The sequence below is a fragment of the Gavia stellata genome, chromosome Z (assembly GCF_030936135.1).
Source record: "Gavia stellata isolate bGavSte3 chromosome Z, bGavSte3.hap2, whole genome shotgun sequence".
NCBI classification, from domain to species: domain Eukaryota; kingdom Metazoa; phylum Chordata; class Aves; order Gaviiformes; family Gaviidae; genus Gavia; species Gavia stellata.
Genome location: NC_082637.1, coordinates 13,296,414 through 13,318,868, shown reverse-complemented (window position 1 = coordinate 13,318,868; position 22,455 = coordinate 13,296,414). Strand labels below are relative to the sequence as shown.

The 22,455-nt window shown below is 39.8% G+C and overlaps 1 protein-coding gene across 1 annotated transcript in view; it reads left to right on the top strand.

Moving 5' to 3' along the window:
- The window catches only part of ADAMTS12 (ADAM metallopeptidase with thrombospondin type 1 motif 12), a 172,742-nt gene that overhangs the window by 51,074 nt on the left and 99,213 nt on the right, over positions 1 to 22,455 (top strand). Inside the window, exon 3 of the mRNA XM_059833625.1 lies at positions 15,942 to 16,116. Within this exon, the coding sequence (XP_059689608.1) occupies positions 15,942 to 16,116 (175 nt within the window). The remainder of the gene's footprint in view (positions 1 to 15,941; positions 16,117 to 22,455) is intronic.

Genomic DNA, 22,455 nt, shown 5'->3' with positions numbered 1-22,455 from the left:
AGCTAATCTTTCATTTTTGCATCTGTGTTACAGTCATCCTGAATTAGTAGAATTATTGTTTAAGGACAGCAGACAAGAAAATCCGAACAGATTCCCTGGAGCTTCACAAAATAATTGCTGAGACTTGAGCTATGGGAAAAACCCTTCTGAAAAGCCTGTCTGAAAACGAAGGAGACTGAAGATAAAAATAGAGCTTGTTCAGTAACTGCGCACAGCTCTTATCTTTAAATTTTCTCAAATGCTTCTCAGTGAAAGGTAATCAAAGGCTGTGCCAAATTAATCAGATCAGTTTACGTGGGGAAACTAAACACAGAGTTTTGGACAGTTTGGGCAGTAACTTCATAGGGAAGTGTAGAGCCTATGGAGGAGGGTTGCTGGACACTGGATGGCCTGTCACAGCGGAAGGGCAGCTGTTGCTGTCTCAGCAGCACTCGGCAGACCGCTTGAAGTTGTAACAAGGCACATACAAGTCTTGGTGTTTGTTTTATAGAAAATTGGTTAGAATCCAGAGATGTGCTGCCAAACAACGATTTTTGGCGGGATGAGCCAGTCTGTGGAAGGAAATGGAACGTGTAACCTGGACTAGGAGTAGGCGGTGTAGCTCTTGGAAAACAGCTAGCAGCGCTGGGGAAAGGAGCCTGCTGAAAATTATTTTTAACAGCCAGTTCTGCTAAACCACCTCTGCTTTTCCAGCTCAACTCTGGGAGAACCTAACTTGAAAGTCGTGTCTTACAAAATGCCTGTTGGGGATCTGTAAGTGCCACCATGTGTTGAGTACTGAGCATAAAGTAAAGTCAAGCATATTTTGAAGTAGCAAAAGAAGGGATGGGAACAATGCATGTGTTTTGCATCTGAGCCTAGAGGGGATTATTCATTGCCTTTGGAATCTGCACATAGTTTTTTGTGATGTAGGCTGTCAGATCCATTCCTGCTGCAAATAAATCAGTGAGGTTGAGCCAGGGATGTATTTGGTTCAGTGTTTGTTTTCTGTTTTTTGTTGTCAGAGGGAAGAAGGAAAAAAGACCTAGCACTGACAAAGAAACGTATCAACTAGAGGAAATCTCGCCTGAATTGTTTTGGGGATGAACAAATACAGCTTTTGCTTGGCTAGTGCAAAACCATTGTTTTTCAATGATAGCATTTCCATTACTGATGCTTCAGTGCCTCTGTCATGATATGGGATCATCCTGTACAAAAATCCTGGTTTTGAAAATGTCTCTCTCAAAAAGCCACAGCCTCATCTCTCAGTTGTAAAGATTTCTGCAGTAAAATTCTGGTATTTGGCTGTGCAACTTTGGCTAACAGTGAGAGCAGAATGAATTGCTTATTGTATGTACTATTTTTGTAAGTTCACCTTTGTGAGGGGTGAATTCTGAATTATTGATGATTCAGTCCTGACTTCCTTCCTAAATTTGTTTCTAAACAGTCCTCTGACCACATAAGTCTGTTAGAGGTTTATGGGTCAAATATACCTCTCTTTTAAAGAACTCTTCAAGTCTACTGGAGTTCTGTCAGGACTGTATATGATCTAGTCTTTATTATCTTCTGTTTCTTTCTATTGTTATCAAGTTTTTGAATTTTCGATATTCTCAGACTACCAAGAATAATGCTGAGTAGAAGCTGAAGATACTAAGTATCTTTTAGGTTGAGTAAACTTTTACTTTTTCAATAAAACATTTTATTCTACAGAACTATCAGCATGTCTTCAGGAAGGTGTTTCATTTGTGGACAACATCTGTCTGATCTGTACAAAAAGTATTTTCTTGTTCTTTTGCATATTTTCCTACATATCACTGTATCAGTTTTGCATATTACACATACTAAAGAAACAATCTGCTGAATTCTTAGAAATGCTAAACATCTGTGCCTTTTAGGTTAAAAGGGATTTTCATTATTTCTGAATTTCTGAAAGGTATGTTATGAGGATTTCAAAACATGCCAGTTTTGAAGACAAAACTTCAACAGCCTGTAAACAAAAGAAGAGGTGACAGCAGAGCTTTAACAGAAAGAAAATGAGTCATTTTACTATAGCAAAATACTTTTCCTCACCTGCCTGGTTCCAAAGAAAGTTTTACTGCAATTCTTCTCTGTGTTGTCTTTTTTTTGCTATGGTATACCACAATCAAACCTAAAAGGCTGACTGCTGCTTTTAAGCAAGACAAAATGAAACGCTTTTATTACAAACAGTATTGTATTTCCAAAATCACAAAAGCAATCTCTTTGCAGTCAAACAAAGAATTATTTTGATGGAGAGTCTAATTCTTCTCAGTTTCAAATAAAAACAATAGCTTTTTCAACAGGCAAACCCTACATTTTTATAGAAATATTCTACAAAAGAAACAAACACAGGCATATCAAAACACTTAAAAATCAGAATCCTAAATTATTTATTTTTAGACTGAAATCTATCCCTTTAATCTCCATGGGTGAGCTGCACAACTAAGACATTTTCTTGTGTGCAAGCAGACAAAAGTATATCTCCAGGAACGGTTTGGAACAGGGGCACTTTTTAAAGGAAGTGTTTGCTGCTTGCATGAAGAATTAAGACCTGTGGCAGTACAAGGTCAGCCCAAAAGTCCAGCCTGCCCCACTGTCAGTCTGGGACAAGAAGGGCAAGTCTAAAGAGATAGAAAGAAGGGCATTCTGGACTGATGTTATGGCTAAAAGAAAATAGAAACCTGGAGCATGAAAGGGACAATCGGAACAAGCCCTTAAGGCTGCAAAAGCAACCAAGAAAGCCTCTTTTTGTATTGAAAAAGCTCCTACAAAGGCAGCACCTGAGCAGCAGATTGTGACATCATGTTGATGGAGGGTGTTTATTTGCCAGACCATTGGCTTTGTTGAGTATGCTGCTGACTTTCAGAAGGAAATAATGGTCAACAGCAGATTCCTGAGGAGAGGTGTAAGAACGGGGCTGGAAAATAGGGACATGTTGACATGCTTTCTTTTTCTGAGCTGTAGGTGATATTTTTCTATTTAAAAATGCAGGACTAGTCTTCCCTACTTGGATTTATCCAGTCACTTCTGGAACTTCTCTAAAACAGTTCTGATTTGCAATTTTCTGTGGCAAATGCACCTTCGGCTTAAGTATGTCTTGAGTGAAAAAATCTTCTACTGCCTGCCATTTTCTTTTGAAGCTCCCTACCTCTTGCGCTAGGACAGAAAGCAAACAGGCAAACTCTCCGGTTCCTTTGTGCTGCTTGCTGCTTCCCGATGTTGTCTCTCTTCCAGCCTTCTCAGGTGCTTATTATAAAGGGCCTTGCTCTGGAGATTGTTGAACTTGCTGATTTCCCACCAGCTTCAGGAGGACCTTAAAGTATTCAGCACCTTAGAGGAGGTAGTTGGCATTTCATCAGATTTAGCTCCTAGCAGGTGGGACCTTGGAATTAGCAGAGATTTTATGCTAGTCTTAGGATAAGTAGTTTACTCAGTTATTAGTTTTGTAACAAATTTGATTTGGTTCTTACTGGGTATACGTGCTGCCAAATTTTGAGCTGAAACTTCACCTTGACTGTAGTAGATTGAGGAGTATTTGTTTGGCTTGCAGGCTTTTGTTCTTATTGGGGTTTTTTTTGCACAACTTGAATTTCAAAGTATAGGTCATGTCTCTGCATCTCTGAGAGAGTTGATAATTTTCTGCCTGCAAGCTGTAGCTTCTCACAGATGCAGGTAATTTTGATGATATATCAGTTTGTACACTGTACCTCATATCAACAGAAATGGGTTTCAGTCAAGAATTCAAGCTTCAAGGTGGGATTTAAATCAAGTTCAGAGCTAACTTAAGTGCTTTATGCTTTTAAATGGACCTGAACCCAATGCTGAATCTGATCAGCCTTCAGCTTTGGTATGCATGGGAGCTGTGACTTGTACTAGATTTGTAAAAACATTTATAGTGGTGTACCAGATGCAGTCATAAAATCACTTTGTTCTCCTTTCTCAGGCAGACAGAAATAACAGGGAAGGTCAAATAACAGGAGGTTGGAACTAGATGATCCTTAAGGTCCCTTCCAACCCAAACCATTCTATGATTCTATAAATGAGTGGCATGTGATTTGCCTCAGGCCAGCAGAATTTTAGCACTTCTGTTGTGATTGCCAGTTATCATCGTGCTCGTTCCCAGACTGCCATGTGCTAAGCATCAGCTATGTACTAGACACTGCACTTTGTCCTCCAAGTTCTGGGACTCGGTTTGAACCTTGTTCTTATGGTTTCATTTAATTTCTTCTCCCTTCTCCTTCCACATCTCATTTCTCACTCTCAATCCTTTTTCAACACAGCCACTGATTGTGATGCAAAATAACCTTTTCAGTGTAGTGTGTCACTCACTTGACACTGATATCTTAATGTGCCACAGCCGCCCTCAACTAAGGACTGAATTTTCCTGTTTTGTAAGGTGTTTGGTTTTGATAAGCTCCCTCCCCCTTCATTCCTTCTCAGTGATAGCACAGCAAGCTGCAGCTTGACCATGGCTTGCAGCCTGTTGCAAGGCTGTGCAGAGCAAATGGAGCAGCTGTTTTCTCATACCACCCACGGAAACAAGGGCAGTGTGTTTCAAGCTGCAGCTGTTGAGCAGAAGCCGTGATTCCTCCTGTAGGCACTGATCTGAAACTCCATGTCACAGTGCTGCTCTGAGGTTGTCCTTCGGTGTGGGGAAGTCACCTTTTAGAAAAGCGTTGGAAGCATAAATAGTAAGTGAAGAGACTGAGGGCATCAGTATGGGCTGCCTTTTCAGTCACCTTGATGTGACACTTTAATGATAAGTGGTGGCATGACCCTTCTTAGGCACGCTGAAATTCATTCATAAGTCCCATCTGTGGTGCGCAGCCAGAGGCTTCATGAATTTGGAGAAAAGAGAGGCAGAAGCCTTCTCCCCCAACACACCTATGATCACAACTGCAGACCTAACATATGCTGTGTGCTCCTGACATCTCTGCTTGCTTTTGGGCTGGACAAAATAAAGCTAGAAGAAGAGTGTCAAGCAGATGGGTCAGTGTAGTCCAGTCTGATGTTGCTTTTCCCCACAGACTTCTGTTTCTTCAAGCAAAATGATTTCTGTGAAGTGGAAGAAGTTGGGCTGTGACCTTGCCTTGCTCTGCTGTTGAGGAGAGTAAAACTCCTGCCAGGCTTTTATCCACTGGAAAATGGGATAATTGTGCTCTCTTCCATCTATCTGCACACGTTGTGGCAGCTGTCATCATTCGTATCTCTGCTTTTCTGGCTGTTGACTAGGGTTCCTGTGGGTCACAGTAACACAAACAATACTTGTCAATAGAAACAATACCATTTGTCATTTGATCAAATATTTGCATTTAGTTATTCTCTAATAAAGTTTGAGCTCACAGTATTAACATTGTCGTGCTTCATGCTTCAAATTAGTTTTAGAATGTAAGTGAGCAGAAAGCCAAATCAGCCATGGTTCTTTCCGCCTCCAGGATTAGAGATCATATCTGCTCTGTGGATCCTCTTGTTTGTGTTTTTATTGTTAATAGAAAGCACAGTTTAGGCAAGGAGCCTCTTACCAATCCGGTGTTTAAATCTTTACTCTTCAGTGTTATATAGGCTTTAAATCGTCAAACTTGATCTGCTTTGCAAACTGTAAAAGTTTACTGTCTTCCAAGTCAAAGCTTTAGAACTTCTCATCCTGCTATCAAAAGTCTCAGAGGGGATTTCAGATGCTGGGTAGTTCAAACCATTTTCATGGTGTTTATTTTCATTTTCATGAGAGGCTGTTCTGATATTAATGAGATGGAAAAAACCCTATTTGTACAGTGTAAGCCCCCTGGATACAGTGTTTTCTGAACAAGTTTAATTAGAAAGATATTAATTAGATGTTCAAAGAGTATTTTCCAGGAATAAAACAGCTGTTGCTCCTTCCTACTCTTCCAAACTAAAGGTCGTTTTTGGAGGAATTGGGCAAACTTCTTGTTCTGTCTCAGAGAAGTGACGCTTGCCAAGTTGTTTTTGGATCCCAAATGAAGTCAAAACTTGCAAGAGTCTCACCGTCTTGTGCCTATAGTCAAAGTAAGCCTCTTGCACCTGGAGAAACAGCTCTTTTTTTTTTTTTTTTTTTTTTTTTTTTTGCAGCACATGTTGCTATTAAAGCTTCTAGTACAAAAACGGGAGAAGGGGGAGGGAGAAAGCATGGGTAAGAGGAAGAGTCAAAGACTCAGAAAAATAGTGTTATTGTTCAGTAAAGAGTGTCCTTTAGGCTGGATAGCAAAGCTTACTGGATTTAGATTTAACTTGCTATTAGAGTCACCCTGAGGTAGAGGCTATATTGGCTACTTTTTCATAGTCCTTGCTTGATGGATTGCCCCATATGACCTAGATGATTTTTGCAGGAGGAAAAACTTCTGGGTGTGCTTTATCCTCAGGAGTGATGTAGCTTGCTGTTTGCATGGGCTCAGGGCACGGACTATGCACTATCCACTCAACCTGTCCTAGTGGGGTGTCACCTCACTGGCTTTGGGCAGACGAGGCAGCCCAAAGGACTGCAATGTTGTCTTCTCCAAAGACACAATGGACTTGTCAGCAATTGAACGACAAAACAAATGTTGGTGAAAGGTACCCCAGATCTCAGGAGTGCTCTGGACTTCAGGGAGCCCTTGGTAGTCCATCTGTCAACTGCAGTGTGGAAATCACACTGGTAAATAGAATAAGGGTTCGAATTGTGCTTGAGTTAATGAATTAAGAGTCGGCTGTGCCATGCAGTCTCCCTGCTGGATGCTCAGCCTGTGGCAAACACAGGCTTGTTTCAATGTAATATAACCAGCACTGGGAGTTGTGTAAAATTTATTAAATGCCATCTTTGCTGTATTTTAAGACTATAAAAATGGCTAGTTACTAAATCTCCTCTCATGGACAATAAATTTTTACCCTGTTGGAATTTAATGGTGTGTCTGAGCTCTAGATGCAGTAAAGGAGGACAGTTCTGGCTTAAGAAAATCAAATGGGACATATTTCAAAAAGTAGAAAATGAGAATGTGGAAGAAAACTGAAAGGCTTTCTGGGTATTGGACAACATGAAGTCACTGCTGCTGGGCACTGTGATACAGTTTGAGATGTAGAAGCTATGTGAACACAGCTTCATGTTCCTCATGAACTGCTGGAGATCTCAAAGCAGAAGCCTGTAGAGAGACTAACGAGGCGAGGCTTTAAGCAGCTTCACAGGCGCAGTTACCATCTTTTGTTCGTGGATCTTCTATCATAAGAAAAGAAGTAAGATGGGCTATTTCTACGATGCAAATATAGCCGCGACCAAGAGGGCACCCACAAGTGAATGTATGAATAAGATACTTGGAGTGTTTCTTCTAAGGATAATCAGAAAGCGGTTGGAAGAAGTAATAAATGTTTTTAGGATGGACAGTAAAGATTGATAGAGGAGGATGCCATGACCTGAAGTATGAACAAAGATGTCTTTTAAAATCATGTGTTCCAAGTTGTATTTTTTCATGTGAGCATGCTCAAATCCCCACAGAAGATTAATTTTACAGATAATTTCCTCAAGTATAAATAAATGTAGCCGGGGCACTTCAGATTCTGTTAGAGATGCAAAGCTCACAGTGAGTTGGAGATCCATATAAATTATTCCTGGCGATCAGTATAGCTTAATGAGCTGTTTCAGGGGCACAGCAGAGCAGCAAACGAACACAGGATTTGGAATGTTTGTTTTTCTTACCCATTTTCATAAAGGGTGGATTTTTAATGCCTTAGCTTCTTAAAACATATCCTAGATAACCTTCATCCAAGTCCCCATCTCTGCTAAACTGTGGGAAGAGGAATGAATCTGTCCTTCTCAAGTGCAGTGAAAAGAAAAAATGGAGTTGAATGTGGTCACCAGTAAGCTTATGCCATAACCTGGAGTAATGATTCTCTGTCAAGTCTCTCAGCTGAATGATCACGCATTGTAAGTGGTTGTATGGTAGCTGTTTGACATGAACATAGAAACTTGACTTTTCTCGTTTGCTGAGGGTATGTCCTCAGCCAGGGAGACCCTTATTTCAGAAGTAGTGAACCTGAGAGCTGGAGGATATCAGACACTTCTTTCTCCTCTGATACCTTATTTCTGCCACAAAAGTCCACCTTGCTGTAAATTTGGATTTGCTTTGATATTTTTTCCCTCTCTTTTCTGTCTGATTGAACTTTCTGAGTTTTCTGGCAGCTTCTAGAATACACAAGGTAGCAAGTGTGACGAAAGAGTATATAATCTTGTGATAGGATAGTGTCCTGTTCTTTCACTCACCTTGTCATCTTAAAAATAAGCTATTGTAATTTTGGACCAAAGCTGTGTTAAAACTATAAGGCTGTGTTCCAGTGTCGTAGCACCTTTTTCAACAAATACTGCTGAAAGCATCTTTTTTTTTCTGTATAACTTTATAATAAGAGCTAGAATGTTGTCCTTTTCTGTGGGCAATGTTCATAGAAGTCTTTTGTCAATTTTCTCAGTACCTAACAAATAATCAACCTCCTCCTTTCTGCCTGAGCAATGGCATGACAAGTCCATTTTTTGTAGCTCAAGCTGAGGACAGAGGAGAAAATTTTACCTGGAGCCTCATGTCACGGGGTTTGTGTTCTGGCTGAGATAGGAACAGATGACAAAAAGAGAAAGAGTCTTGGCAAAAAGAATAACACATGGAAAGCAATTAATTCATAAACTGAAAAAGGAAAATAAACTCAGCATCTGTAATATTTAGAGATAATTTACTTCCCCAGTTCAGTTTCGATTATATGTGGCTGAAGTTCTCTGTAACGCATGTTTCCTATGGCACAATTTTTTCTTTAATTAGAAAGTTCTTTTATTCAAACTGAATTTCTTTTACCATGCATTACAGTTGTAATAAGCAGCTGAAGCAAAGTACTTGAAGGTAAAACCAGCGTCTTGTCTTCTTGTTTTTGTTTCACGTCACTTCTAAAAACTCACCGTGTTTTCAGAGTCTGTCACTGCCCTATTGTCAGAAATACTGCCATCTGTTTTCAGTGAGTTACACACTGTTCTCACTACAGATGTTACTTTTTGGCATTATTGTCAACATACTCAGTTATATAGCTTTAGACTACAAATTCTTGGTTTTTTCCCTCACTTTTTCTGTGGACATACGCCCACTAATTCCAGCCTCTTCTGCCTGGGATAACATTGCAACTGCAAAACCTTAGCCAAGGCTAAAGCTGCTCTTTTCCCTTCCCACAGGACTTGGCTTCAGCTTCCCACGTGGAAGTGATCGAAAAAATTCTGCCAGAAAATGTATTTTGACAAAACCCCTGAACTTTTGACCAAAAGAAATATGTGAAAAATATCTGCTTTCCACTGGAAAGTGTACATTTCTACTGAAAATCAAAAAAGTTGGTTGAAAACTTTGAGTCAGAAGTGTCCCAGGATCACCATGTCCTTCTGGCGAGTGACATGCGTTGTGGGAGGTGCATCGTGTCTAGGGAGCTGTTTGTGTCAAACTAATGAGGCACTTGAACTAAAAATCCCATTAAGTAATGTAGCAGCACTTCCAAATACAGTCTGGGAAACATTCAGAATTTGGGGGTGAAGGGGGAGATTTGAAGGAGGGGAGAACAACAATGTAGAAAAAAATTATGTGGTAGATTTTTAGATTTTTCCCCTACCGGCATTGAGGGAAACAAACAAACACACCACCACCACCCCCCTCACCCCCCCACATCACACCACACAGACACAGACCCACGCACCCAACAGACACACAGACACATGCACTCCCCCATCCCCTATTTTCTGGCCATTTCTATTACTATTTTATACAGTAGCTTTTCATAAAAAAGTTTAAATGAGGAAAACTTGGCTGCAGTCGTTTTTTCTGTGGTGAAAACTAAACTCTGTAATGAGCATAAATAAGGCTGGCTTACTTCCGATGAGGCTTTCATAATGGCACTCCTTTGTGTATTCTGAGGCCATGTGAATACACTCAAAAGCGGGTGATGCTATGAACTGCTAAAAATAAAAAGCATATGTTGTATGTATACATAGCTTGAAATCTGATGGACTTTAAATGAAAAATTCTTGCTATTATATTTGTGAGTCAGAAAAGAACAGATATAAAGAGCAAAACTAAAGTAGTACTTAATCAGCAAAGGGAATTTTGCCGTTTCTGAGTGCTTTGAGTTAAGTTTAGTCTGAAGATTGGTGGTGTTTCCTTCCAGTTGGTCTCAGCATTTCATTTCTCTGTGTATAGCCTGTGCAGGATGAAAGTGCAAGTGCAAAGGGTGAGTTCAATAAGTGCTGAAAGTCTCTGGAAGCTGTTGGAAAGCATGTCTGTGTGCTGGAAGCAGACTTTTATAGTCACTTCATCCCAAGCAGCACTGGTGGGCATGGTGCATTTCCCACTCTGATTTCCTTAACTGGCTTTACCCATGAATTTATACAGGTATCTCTGGAACACATTTCTCTGTAAGACAGAGCAGGAAATTGAATTCATAAAAAATATTTTTTCCCCCAGTAGATGAGCATTTGAAATTTGAAATATTTATTTTTTTACAGTAATGGACTATTTCTGAGAGAACCACATTTCTCAGGGTTAAAAACACAGTAATTTTATTCGCTAGTGCTAATGTATAAGGTCTTTATACTTCCAACTCATAGATGGTGTAATTTGTAACTTAAAGTATAACTTGTGTGTGCTCTTCTTTATGATTCTGGACAGGAATGAAAATCATGGTTTCTACCTGACAGCCAATCAGTCAAAAATAAAATAGTTTCAGGATAAACAAAGCAAGGATAAATGATTTTGATTTAGAAGATATACAAATGTCTAACTTATCTTCCAGTTACTTCTGGGAATAGCCATGAGAAGTACTTTTCTCCTGGAGGGTAACAGGTCCGCTTCTTGTTCTAGTGCAAAAGTGGAACTGGCAGATGTTTTTAGACATTCAAAAAATTAGACGGTACTAGAATTAGGGGAAAGTTTTGAGGCAGGTTCCAGAAGTGATCTTTTGCATGAGCTAAACGTTGTGTTATCTTATATCTGGTGAGTTTAGCCACACAGTGCAGCCATTTGCAGATAATAAAAGTTGAGCATGTCATAATGTTTTACAGATTTTTAGAGGATATGGAGTAATGCACATTTTTGGTATCGCTCTTCAGTTACTTTTGCAATCATAAGCGTAATACACCTGTGCAGAAAGGTCTGCAGTTCCTGAGCCTCCCTAAATTTGCTTTGGCTTATGGTACTTCAGACAACACAGGACATAAAACTTTTCTGTACCACATTTAGAGAGCTGTATTTAAGACACTAGTCTCAAGAACCCTTATCTCCTCTTGGCTGGGAGTAGTAATACAGACCAGAGAATCTATTCAGATAATTTTTACTTTTTCTGTTTTCATCTTCTCTTCCAGCTGAGTTTCTCCACATGCTGTAGCACTGTGAGAACTGCGGTTGCAAGATAAATTAGGGCAATGTATGCAGTGATTTCAGGCTAGCAGCATGGGTAGAGAATACTCATCTGTTGAAACTGTCAGGGAAGAGGGAGTGCTCAGGGACGTTTGGTAACACACTGGCTGACACCTTCAGAGAGAGACTATCTGGACTGGTTTACAATATCCTGTCTCTGTTCTGTAGCAGGGAACACATCGAGGCAGCTCTCTTTACTGGGGAGAGTGCAGATAGGACTAAAATGCCATGGAAGATGTAATGGCATTTCTCTTATTTCATATTGTAGCGATGATGGTTTCATCCAGATTACAACCTCTTTCAGAAACTCCCAGAGCACAAAGTTCAAGTGAAAGCCAAGAATGCTTATAAATATCTTACTTTATTGGGAAATTTGTTACAGACGGAGCAGGTAGTTTTGTTTAAATAAATTCTATCACTACTAGAATTCAGGATACATGAGAACTTTTGGACCAAATTATTTTTGTCACCTTATCTAGAAGTGTAGTGCTTAGAAAACTGTATGTTCTGCTGGATCTTTTGTGTAAGAAGAGTAACACAATGTCACCCCCGCCTTTTCTTTGCAGATATTTAGTTACTGCGAGTAGAGCTAGACTTTAGTCTGTAGACTGCAGGAAAACAGGACAACATTTTGCACAACAGTAATAATTTATAACTTAGTTTTTTAATGACGATTCCCATGTGCTGAATGTACATTCAGTCTCATCGTGAATGTCAGGTCTGTTCCATAAATTAAATCAAGATGCAGCATTCAGGTTACAATGATTTTAGAGGCAATACAGGCTCAATGTATCCTTGCTTCTCCTTCCTCCCTCCTCAGACTGCACTGTGGAGGGACTCATGGCCATAATTTGATAGCAGGAACAAGTAGGTGGGGATGGGAAAGAGGCAAGGATACCTTGTTCCCAAATGCTTTGTTGGGTTGAACCGAGAGTTTGATGCAGGACACTGGCCTCCTGACTTGTAGCCTTAAATTCATGATACTGATACTTTTCAACCCTGTAGGAAGCAACAGAAGTGAAGGAAGCATCCTCCTGTCCCAAGAACCACTTTTTAGGCTGCGGTTAAAAGGGTTTTTTGTTGGTCGTCATGAGGTCAGAGCTAAAACCAGAGAAACTGCAACAAGCCATGCCTATGGTTCAGAAATGGTCAGTCGATTGGCTGACAGGTACCGTTGCACTCTCTTTGGTGTCAAAGCTGATTTATATATTTCCATGCTATCCCATCAGTTGTTTGTGGGCATGCACTGTTGCACTAATGCCTGTGGGGGTGCCCAGCAGTATTGCCAAGCCGACTGTGAAGAGTTATGAATAACCTGAAAATACACCTAGGGTTCTTGTTTTATTCTGAGCTGGCAGCAGTTCTAGCTCCAGCTTAGTTTTGCTACTCTACGGGCTTAGTTGCTTTTCAAAAGGTAGAGATTTTCTGATAGTCCTAAGGTGTCAGGAGCTGTTGTGGCAAGTTCAACTGTGAGTTGATGACACTCTGCAAAGTCTGGAGTGTCTCCTTGGTAAAATAGGTCCTCAGACTTCTTCATGCTCTACAGTGACTTCAGGTTGGATGTTGAGTGTGGGAGCATCCTTTATCTTCCCAAGATTCAGTGATCTGTAGCCTACAAATATGAAAATTCTGGCTGTTATCAACCTATTTTAAAGAACAAATGTTAAGGCTATCATGGAGAAGTTACACACGCCTGAGATAGATAGCTTTCTTCATGGGATATCTGACACACAGACTCTTCCAGAAATTAAGGGACATTAAAAATTTCCACTTTTTCTGCACTAAGTGCAGGAGGCTTCTCTTGGACCTTACCTCATGTAACAAAGAGGAGACAAGCAGGAAGGCAGTAATTGCAACAGAGAAGGACAGTGCTGCTAACTGTGTTTCTGTCCATATTCAGTTATTTATCAACGTAAAGAACGAAGCACATGCAGTAGATGTGGGTCAAGTAGCCACACATATTCCTGGAAAGCGCTACAGTGACAGTTACAAGAACAGTACACGAACGAGTGCAGGCAAGCAGTTATTGCAGAGGGCAGGAGGGACAACTCCTGGTTTCATCCCAGATCTAGAGGAAGACTGCCAGGATTTCTACCGCAGGTGGGTGGGATGGTACAGTCATATTGGTGAACTTACCAAATGTTGTCCACAGAATGCCAGCTGGTTGGTGGTGTTGTGGCTATATTGGAACAGGGATGGCTTGGGATAGAGTTGTTATAGCAAAAAGCTGTAAGACTGTGAAAATAGATATTCCATACTGAAAAAAGATAATGTTAAGAAAACAATAATTAAAAAAAAATCAGTGGGTATGTCTGAAGCCAGATTTTGTAGTAACCAGTGTTTGCTGGCTCACTGAACAACCTTTACTGCCATCTCTATGTGTGCATGTGCAGTATGAAATACGATGAATTTTTGTTTTTTCTCCTACTCTGCAGAGCTTGGATGGAGAGCTGAATTTCAACATGCAAACATTGCTGGGGGAGCTTGGGAAATGAGGTTGCTAGTAACTTACTTCATTTTTTATATGATTGCCTGGCCTTTCTTCTTACAGATGCAACTTTGACACAATAGCCCAATGACTAATCAGCCTGCCCTATAAAATCAGGGTCTGCAGCGAAGATGGTTAATTCTTCCCGGTTCCAACTGGGTTAAAAAACACAACAGGAAAAGAAGGTCACATCACCCAGACTTTCAGAATATCCAGGGGAGATAGAATCCTGTGGAATGAAAAGGAATGGGCAAAGATTTGTGACAGTGCTTTGATTCCTTGAGCAGCAGGAGGAAAGCCACGTCTACAGATTTCCTGGTCTAGCCTCTGTATAGGCATTCCTGGTCTATAGATTCATGCTTGCCTGACATCTTTATCCAATCTGAACTGTGATTTATTGCTTTTGCAGTGTGTCTCAGCTCCTATATCAAAAATAGTCTTGATTTATAATTTAAAAAGAAACCTGAGCATTTTTGGAATTCATGTTTAAGAATCAGAAGTCTTAATTTCTTTTTTTTGTAAAAAGGAGACAAAAAACATAAGCAGTAACTGTAATCCCAGATGAGCAAACGTACGTGACTTTGAGTCCTGAATCCAAGTTCCAACCGAGACCAACCTCTGGGTTTTAAACTTTGACTTGCACTGGAAAAATGGAAGGAGAGAGCTGCTTCTTTTAAGAACTGTTGGGCAAACTCTGACAAATGACAGTCACAGTTATCTATTTGTACAAGCTTGCTGTGGGACGTACTGGGCCTGTAGCAATCTGAGTGGAGGCAGGAGGTGTCTGGTAGAGGGGACTTTGAAGCACATTGTGTGGAGATTTCACTGAGCTGCCTTTGGGCTCCTAGTACATAGAGCCCATGGTTGCTTATTTTTTAAGAATGCTTTTCCTCCATTCATATGATTTCTTTCTTGTCCTTACCCTCATACTGGCTTTCCCAACTGTCCAGGGAAACTGTAAGACCTTGGAGTGTTTCACAAGGGTTTTTAAATTTGTCTGTCCTTGTAAGTTTGAATACAGCAGCTGCAGGAACACAGTGTTGCTGCATTTTTTCCTGCTCCAAAGCAAGTTAAGAAGGCTGCACTGACCACAGCAAGAAAGTGAAGAGGAAACAAAGCCATAAGAAAGGGATACCACAATCTCCTGTCACATACCCAGTATGGGGGACTGGGATGTCAGTAGATCCCTTGCTTTAGGTTTAATACTGCTCTCTATATGTTGAAGTGGAAGGGCTGTACAATGGTTTTGCAATGTCAGCAATCCCTGCAAAAATGCTGAGACACAAGGGACCATGGCCATGCGCAGTTGCATATGTCTCTTAGATCATGGCAGAGGGAGGTGTAAACTAATTCTGTGTAGTCCAGATGGGTATCAAACGTAGCTCAGGCAAAGCTGGGAGGTTGATAGAGAATTTTTAGCATAAGAAATGTTACAGCCTTTGTCACGCAGGTCTATTTTATGATTATAATAGGTTGCTATAATTCATGAAAAGCTTCTTATTTCTTCCATTGGAAGCCTGGGGGCTGGGTGGATTTGTAGTCTGAGTTGAGGGTGGACCACACAGTCCAGCCCATCTGATGGGTTGTGTAATCTGACTGTGGAATTGCAGCTAGGAGCAGAATTACACTTTGCAGTTATGAAACGGCTTCTATTCAGAGTTTGTTCTCTGGGGAATGGATGCAAAACACCAGAAGAACAAGACACAACTCTTTCTAGTGCATCATGTTTGACAAATTAACTTTTGACCTTTCAGTGGCTTTGTACAAATGTGGGAGTCTTTGCCTTCATATACAGAATTTCAGGTTATTAGGAAGAAGGTATGTTTTCTATTCCGCTTTGGACTGTTATGCCTTTGTGAGGTACAAAGCAACCTTGATGTGTGCAGCAAAATAAATGCTGAAAACCTGTTGTTTTTGTATTTCTGCAGTGTAATGACTGGCTTATAAGGAAAGCTCAGGGATGATGGTATGAAAAGACTCTATTTTATTTTTGACTTCCAGTATAGGACAGTAGAGATTAACTCTTTTGTGCTTATTTTCAGATGGGATATTTTCATCTGCCCCATGGAGACTACTTCATTGAGCCCATTAAAAAGCATCCACAGAAGGAGGGAACACCCCATCCCCATATTATCTATGGGGCGAATATCCTTCAAAATGCTTTAAGGAGAAGACGGGCGATCCCAATGGAACAAGTACAAGCATGTGGATTGAATGGTACAAATATTGCTGCATTTCTGCCTATTTGCTTTCTGCATCTTTCTAAGCGGCTTTTATTTTCCAGTGGTGTATGACTTTCCTTCCACCAGGCTTGTTTTAAATTTTGTTAAAAGAGAATATGCAAAATGAGAAGATCTCAGTCAAAACACCTCGGGAGCCACCTATCTGGGTTTCTTTCTGAAAACTTAAATCCCCCTTATGACTGCTGGGATATGTTTTTCACATCATTGATCCTTTCTACCCTTCATTTTTTTCTCCAGACAGAACTATTCAGTGAGTTTGACTTGAGTAGTTCTGGGATGACAAGAATTGCAGTCATTATTATTTTTAATAAAATATTCTCACTCCATGCAAATGCTGTCCTCAACATAAAATATCCCCCCTCTAACCCATGGTTTAAATTTAAGATTTCTAGATTCTCTGTGATAGTTACCAAAACGTTTAAAGACTTTTATTTGGTTGTTCTGAAAGTGGAGTGCAAGGCACCAACAGCAAGGTGTTTTGTGTAGAAGCATAGGTAAAAATAACTTAAATATTGGTGCAGTAATACCCAGCATCATGTCTTTTGGGAAAACAAACAAATACACTATCCTGGAAAGGAAGAGTGTATCTAGAGGGTAGTTAGCCTCTCCTAATTACAAAATGAGTTCCTTTGTTTAATAAAGTCATTTATGTGATTTACTTCATACCAAAAATGTACAGATCTTGCACTCGTTCTTTGATGTTTGAGGCCTTCAAGCTGAGTCTGCACCAAACTTTAGAAAAGCTACAGCATTGGTAGGGAGAACGAATAATAACCTAAATGACAGAAGGCCCAAGTTATGTACAAATAGAGCTGCAGAATACGCAGGGGTGTGTTTCTGTCTGATTTTCTCAGGTTAATGGTTAAAGAGTAGTTGGTTTTTTTCCGGGGTGGGAAAAAAGGTGGAATGTAGAAATTTTTAATTTTAGTTTTTAATTTTAATCCTCAGTCACAACTGCTGCTGAAGTTTTACTGCTGTTTAGTATGTATTGATAAATCAAAGAAGCAAACAACAACTAAGCCCCACTGTATTTCTGGTCATAGACCTGCTTTGCGCTTCTTGCTTGCTCATGAAGAGAAGTGTGAAATGATAGCTGGGGGAAACTAGAAAGTTGATGGCTAGGGGGGAGCTATTGAATATTCTGTGACACTGCGTAGGTGAGGATAAGGGGAAGCCATAAGAATTAATATGAACACTCTTCCTTGTTATTTTTCATCAAATAAAGATATATCTACTTGTTAGACAAATAAGTCTGAAGTTGAAAAGCCGTGAACATCTGATGTTGATGTCGATTTTGGCATAAATCTAAAATAAGTCCCTGATTTTCTGTTTGTTCTGATGACTGCTGGGATAAATAAGAGGAATTAGTTTAGATTTTTCTGTGAAGAATGAGGAAATGTTCTTGCCTACTGTCTTCCAGGTTTCTTTTATGCATGAAATAACATCTGTAAGCAACAATTTTAAGTAGGAGATACCAGGGATCATGCTGTGTATTTGGCTTTGTGTAGGCTGCTTATTTTCTTTCTACCTCTCACTTTTTACCTCTTGTATATTCCTTCAAAATCCTGCAGAATGAGATAGAAAAAGACTGTCTGTACCTGGATGCTGGGAAAAGTTGATCATAGCTTCCCTGAGATTTCATCACTTAGACTAGCTAAGTTTCTCTAATAGGCTTTTGAATATAAACTGCCTGTCAGATGTTATTCATTCTAATGTGACAGAACTATTCCTGGTGGTAATACTATGTTCATGATACTCCAGGCTAACAAAGGGAGTGCCTTATGTATTTACAAAGTAATATACTGTCATTTATGTTTCTATGTTTAACTGACTCAATCAGCCTTTACAGGTAATGTCTGCTTTTGGTCAAGCAGTAATCTGCCTGACTGTCACCAAAATGAAGTAATCAGTGTGAAAAAATGCATGGAGAAGAGAAAGCATTTCCTTCATTACATTTTTGGCCTTTGTGTGACGGTATATAACAATCATTGGTTCCTCTAAAGGCCTTAACTCTTGATTTGTGTGTTACATTTTGTTATCTCACTTCTGTTGTAGCCAGCTCTTCAACAAGGGTAGAAAAAAGAAAGAAGTCAGTGTCATCTCCTGTTTACATTATGCATTGTAAAAGAGCAATTGCTCTTGTTGTAAGTGAAATGCAGAGCAAAAAAGAAAGTGAGTTAATTCTTGCTTTCTGTGCTAAATATATTCACTACACAGGCTTTGGGGAGTACTTGATGCAAAAATAAATTTTAAAGATAGTAAGTTGACTTTTCCCCCTTTTCAAGACCTCAAGCACTTCATGCTTTTAAGTTTAATGCCAGAAGTCTGGTACCCCCACATGGTATCACAGATGGCCCAGAGTGATGTCATTTGGGATCACTTTAAAGCAAAACAATTTCAATTTACAGTTCACATTTAATTTTAGAAACAAATTCTATTTTACAGATCATGACCATTTTGTATCCTAAGCCCTAGCTTTGTCCCCAATGGGGAGCTGCCTGCCATATCTCTTGTAGGAACTGGTTTTCAGAATCAAATATTTTAAACTTGTGGGCTGAGATTCATCATACAGAGTGTCTGCTTTTGTTTATTTGAGCTCTGATTCTGTTTGTTTTTTAAACTTAAGCTAAGACAAGTGAGTCATTTCTAAGACTTATGCTTGGGAAACCCTTTGTGTGCCCAGGCTAAGATGTAGTGGTGATTTTTGCTTGGAAAAGTTGAACCACCTGGATGCTTTCAAGTCAGCACACAAAGTTGGGTAGTGGTAGTAGTAATCTTTTAGTCAGAACTAACCTGTCCGTCAGGCAAGGAATATAAAGACTAGTTGTATAGGCAAAATCAAAAGAGAGGAACTAGTGTGGGAGGGAATAAATAGAGGATGCAGACCTCCTGTGCAGTCTTTTTCAAGCTTTTTTTTTAATGGAAGGACCATGTCACCTCTTGGAAGAAGCCCTGTGCAGTGTGCTTACAACATTTATTGTGGCAACAACCACATGAATCTCCAGGCTCCAACCTGCTTGTCATTTGTCTTATCTACATACAGTAATACTTTAGCATCAGTTACTTTGCTGTGTTCTTGCAATTGTTACATGAATTAGTTTATAACTAATGCAGTAGTTATGCAGTATCCTTAATGGTTTCAGATACTTGGAGAAAAATCATTGAGATAAACGATGTAAATTAAAACTTGTATTTGTGCTGTACACTTCCACTGCTGCTTAGGCAACTGCCAGATGACTCAGTCATTAGCTGCATGCAAAACTTGAGTGCTAATCTTGAAAGTAGCATTACAGTACTGTACGTTGCAAGCTTCTGTCTTACTGTATCATTTGAAATCTGTATAAGAAGTAAGAAAAATGATAAATAAGAAGTGTCCCTGAGCTTTACAAATAACTTTTCTAATAATTTGTGCCTGTAGGAGAGGAAACTAAGGATTTGGGGATATGATTTGTTTTTCTAAACAGGTTGTCTTAAAAACATGACAGTGCTCTGAGATATAATGCAGGAGAGAAGGAATTATCCTCCCTGCTACAGAATAAGAAGAGATCTCCTCCTGTTTCTTTCTCTTTGTTTTCATGCAGTCTGCCACAAGGTATTGGTTTGTTTGTAAGCTGCAAAATGGAGAAGTTTTGTGAAGTTTGTGAATGAAAAAGCTGTGATGTAATGAAGCCTTTCCTGACTACAGAGACAGGGACAGAGGGGACTGATACAATACGAATAGATGGACTGCTTTTTCTTGGACTGGTGAGGTGGTCAGGTTGCTGTCATTTAGAAGCAGGGTAGTTGACTTTATTCAGACTGCAAATCAGTGATTGCTGCAGTAGGCTGTAATACATAACTACGGAAAGAAAGGTTTAGGGTACTGCAATAGATCTCTGAGAATACTTCATTGGAGCATTAGGTATATAGAAGTTGTCATATGCTTTGCCTTCATTTTGGCACTGAAAAGATTTGATAGATGAGTTCCACACAGATCAGAAGTTAGGATTAGTTTGGGTTGTACATAAGCCTCCAAATCCTTGTCTGCAGAGGAGTTATAAATCTTATAACTGAAAATTTTGCTTATGGAGCAATTTTGTATTGGAACTGGGGTTGTATTGGCTGGGGTGGGAGGGAAGAGACAGGCTAGGTGCTGTGAGAACTGAGTAGAGGAGTGAGGGGAGCTTAAGGAGCAGAGCAGAGCAACATCATCTGTGCAAAACTGTTTTTTAAGTCTTTTGAATGATGGCTTGGTGGCATAGTTCATTTAATGCCATTAAGCTGTTTCAGACAATAGTTATCTGTTGTTCTTCCTAAGGGTTAGTCTGAGTACAGGAATTTATTGAAACATGGTCTTGCTTTTTGATTATTAACTTGATGCTGCCAGAGGATTTTCTTCAACTTTTCTGTCTGCAAGTGTACAGCATAAACTGTTAGTCTTGGCTTTTGACAGTGAAGTCCTTTGTTTAACCACTTGGAAAGGGGAGGGGAAAAAAGCCCAGGACACTGTTTTATTCTCAAAGGATAGCCTATCTTTTTTTGGAAGAACATTGTGGCCAATGGAAGCAGCCTTGCTTGCTGGCAGAACCCCTGGTACATGCTCTGTAGCTTCCATGTCTTTTAAAGAATGATGCTGACATTTTTCCAGTATTTGTTTATCCTGTATTTGACCACATCAGTTACTATTCAGCTTAATTTGCTTAGTTTCTCCAAAACACAGAGACTATTATTTTTAGGATGGTAAGTTCACACATTGAATTGTAGTAACAGAGATCAATTCAATGTAGAGGGAAGAGCATCGTTCTCCCTCCATCCCTCTGCTTTCTATGAACAGGCTCTACTAACCTGTTTAAAAGATGCATGCCGTGAAAAAAGATACATTCGATCAGAGTGACTTCTATTTTAAAGAAGGAACAGCAAAACAAACAACCTGCAGGAGTACATGGAGTATCTCTCATCTCTGGAACAGTTTGAATTGAACTGAAAACACTAAGTGCCTGCTTGTGCAGACAGCAGGAGATTTAATGTTTCAGGGCTGGGGTGCCTGGGAAGCAAAGACATGATAGCCGGTTTGTTCTAGCTGTGAATGAAACAAATGCTGCTAACTGGTATGAAGAGATTGTTTTCCCCCCAGACAAGCTCACTAAATGAAAGCAAAAGATGCTAACTTTCTTTCAGGTTTCAGGAAGACTTCTTTTTTTCAGTTGCTCTCTGAAGTTTATTAGATGATGACAGACATATTTTTCATTGCCTTGTGCTTTCCTTCTCCAGAAAAAGAAGTCCTCCTCTTCTGTTTCTAAAACCTCTGGATTCTGTGCTGGGGAGATAAGAATCCTTCAACTTTGAGTTTCTGACATCTGACACATGAGTTTAAGAAGACTTCTGTGTTCATTTCACTTTGCTGTGAAAATTCCTGTTACTTCTAAAAAATGAGCAGGCACAAATGTGTAGCCTTGCTAAGCAATAAAAAAGATTCTAGGTTTCATTAGCATACAGATGTTTAATAGATATGATTACTATTACTTCAGGTTTTAAGAACACAGGATAAGTTCTTATCTCTTAACTTGAGTAGCCTAGCAGTTAAATACTTGAGTTTAAGTTCGTTGTGGTACAAGCTGACTCCTTTTATCGCTAGTGTAGTAGAACAGTCATTGTGAAAGGCTGATTCATTCTATCCTGAGACGTTGTCTTTGACTTTTGGGATGAATTGTCCTTGGGAGGTGCCTAGGCTGTAGTTACAGGCAGTAGGAATACTGGTAGAGGAGAAAGGAATAAAATACTGTATTTTGTGCAATTCTCCCTCTCCAGTTAAATGAGTGCAGAGTCAAAACTAGAACTTTCTCTAAGTGGATCCAAGGTCTGTGCTGAAAAGGGGCCAGAGAAAGCTCAATGCTGGCAGAGTGCTGGCTTTCCTGCTTTCCCAGTCCCTGATTGTTTTCTCATCTTCTTCTGTTTTCCACTGGAATTTAAACTTCAGTATTTCACTAGCTCCTACTAACTGAAACAAGGTGCTTTCCGTTAAGTACTTGTATTGTGCAGGAGGTAAAAGAAAAACGTGGAGACAGGACATAGTTGTTATAATGTGATAATGGTCACTTGTTGCCACCAGAAGACTTCAGAAACATGATACGCTTCCTCACTCAATGACTGAATAAACGTTAAAGTTCTGTGACAGGCCGTTTATCAAATAACATGTCAAAACTATAAGGAGAGAAAAATCTGCTTCACTGTGTTTCAGCGCAGTCTTTCTGTTCAGTCCCTGTGCCACTGGAAAGAAATAGTTTTTGCTACACTATGCTTGCTTACTGCACTTGCTTTCCTGTAGTTTAAAGGG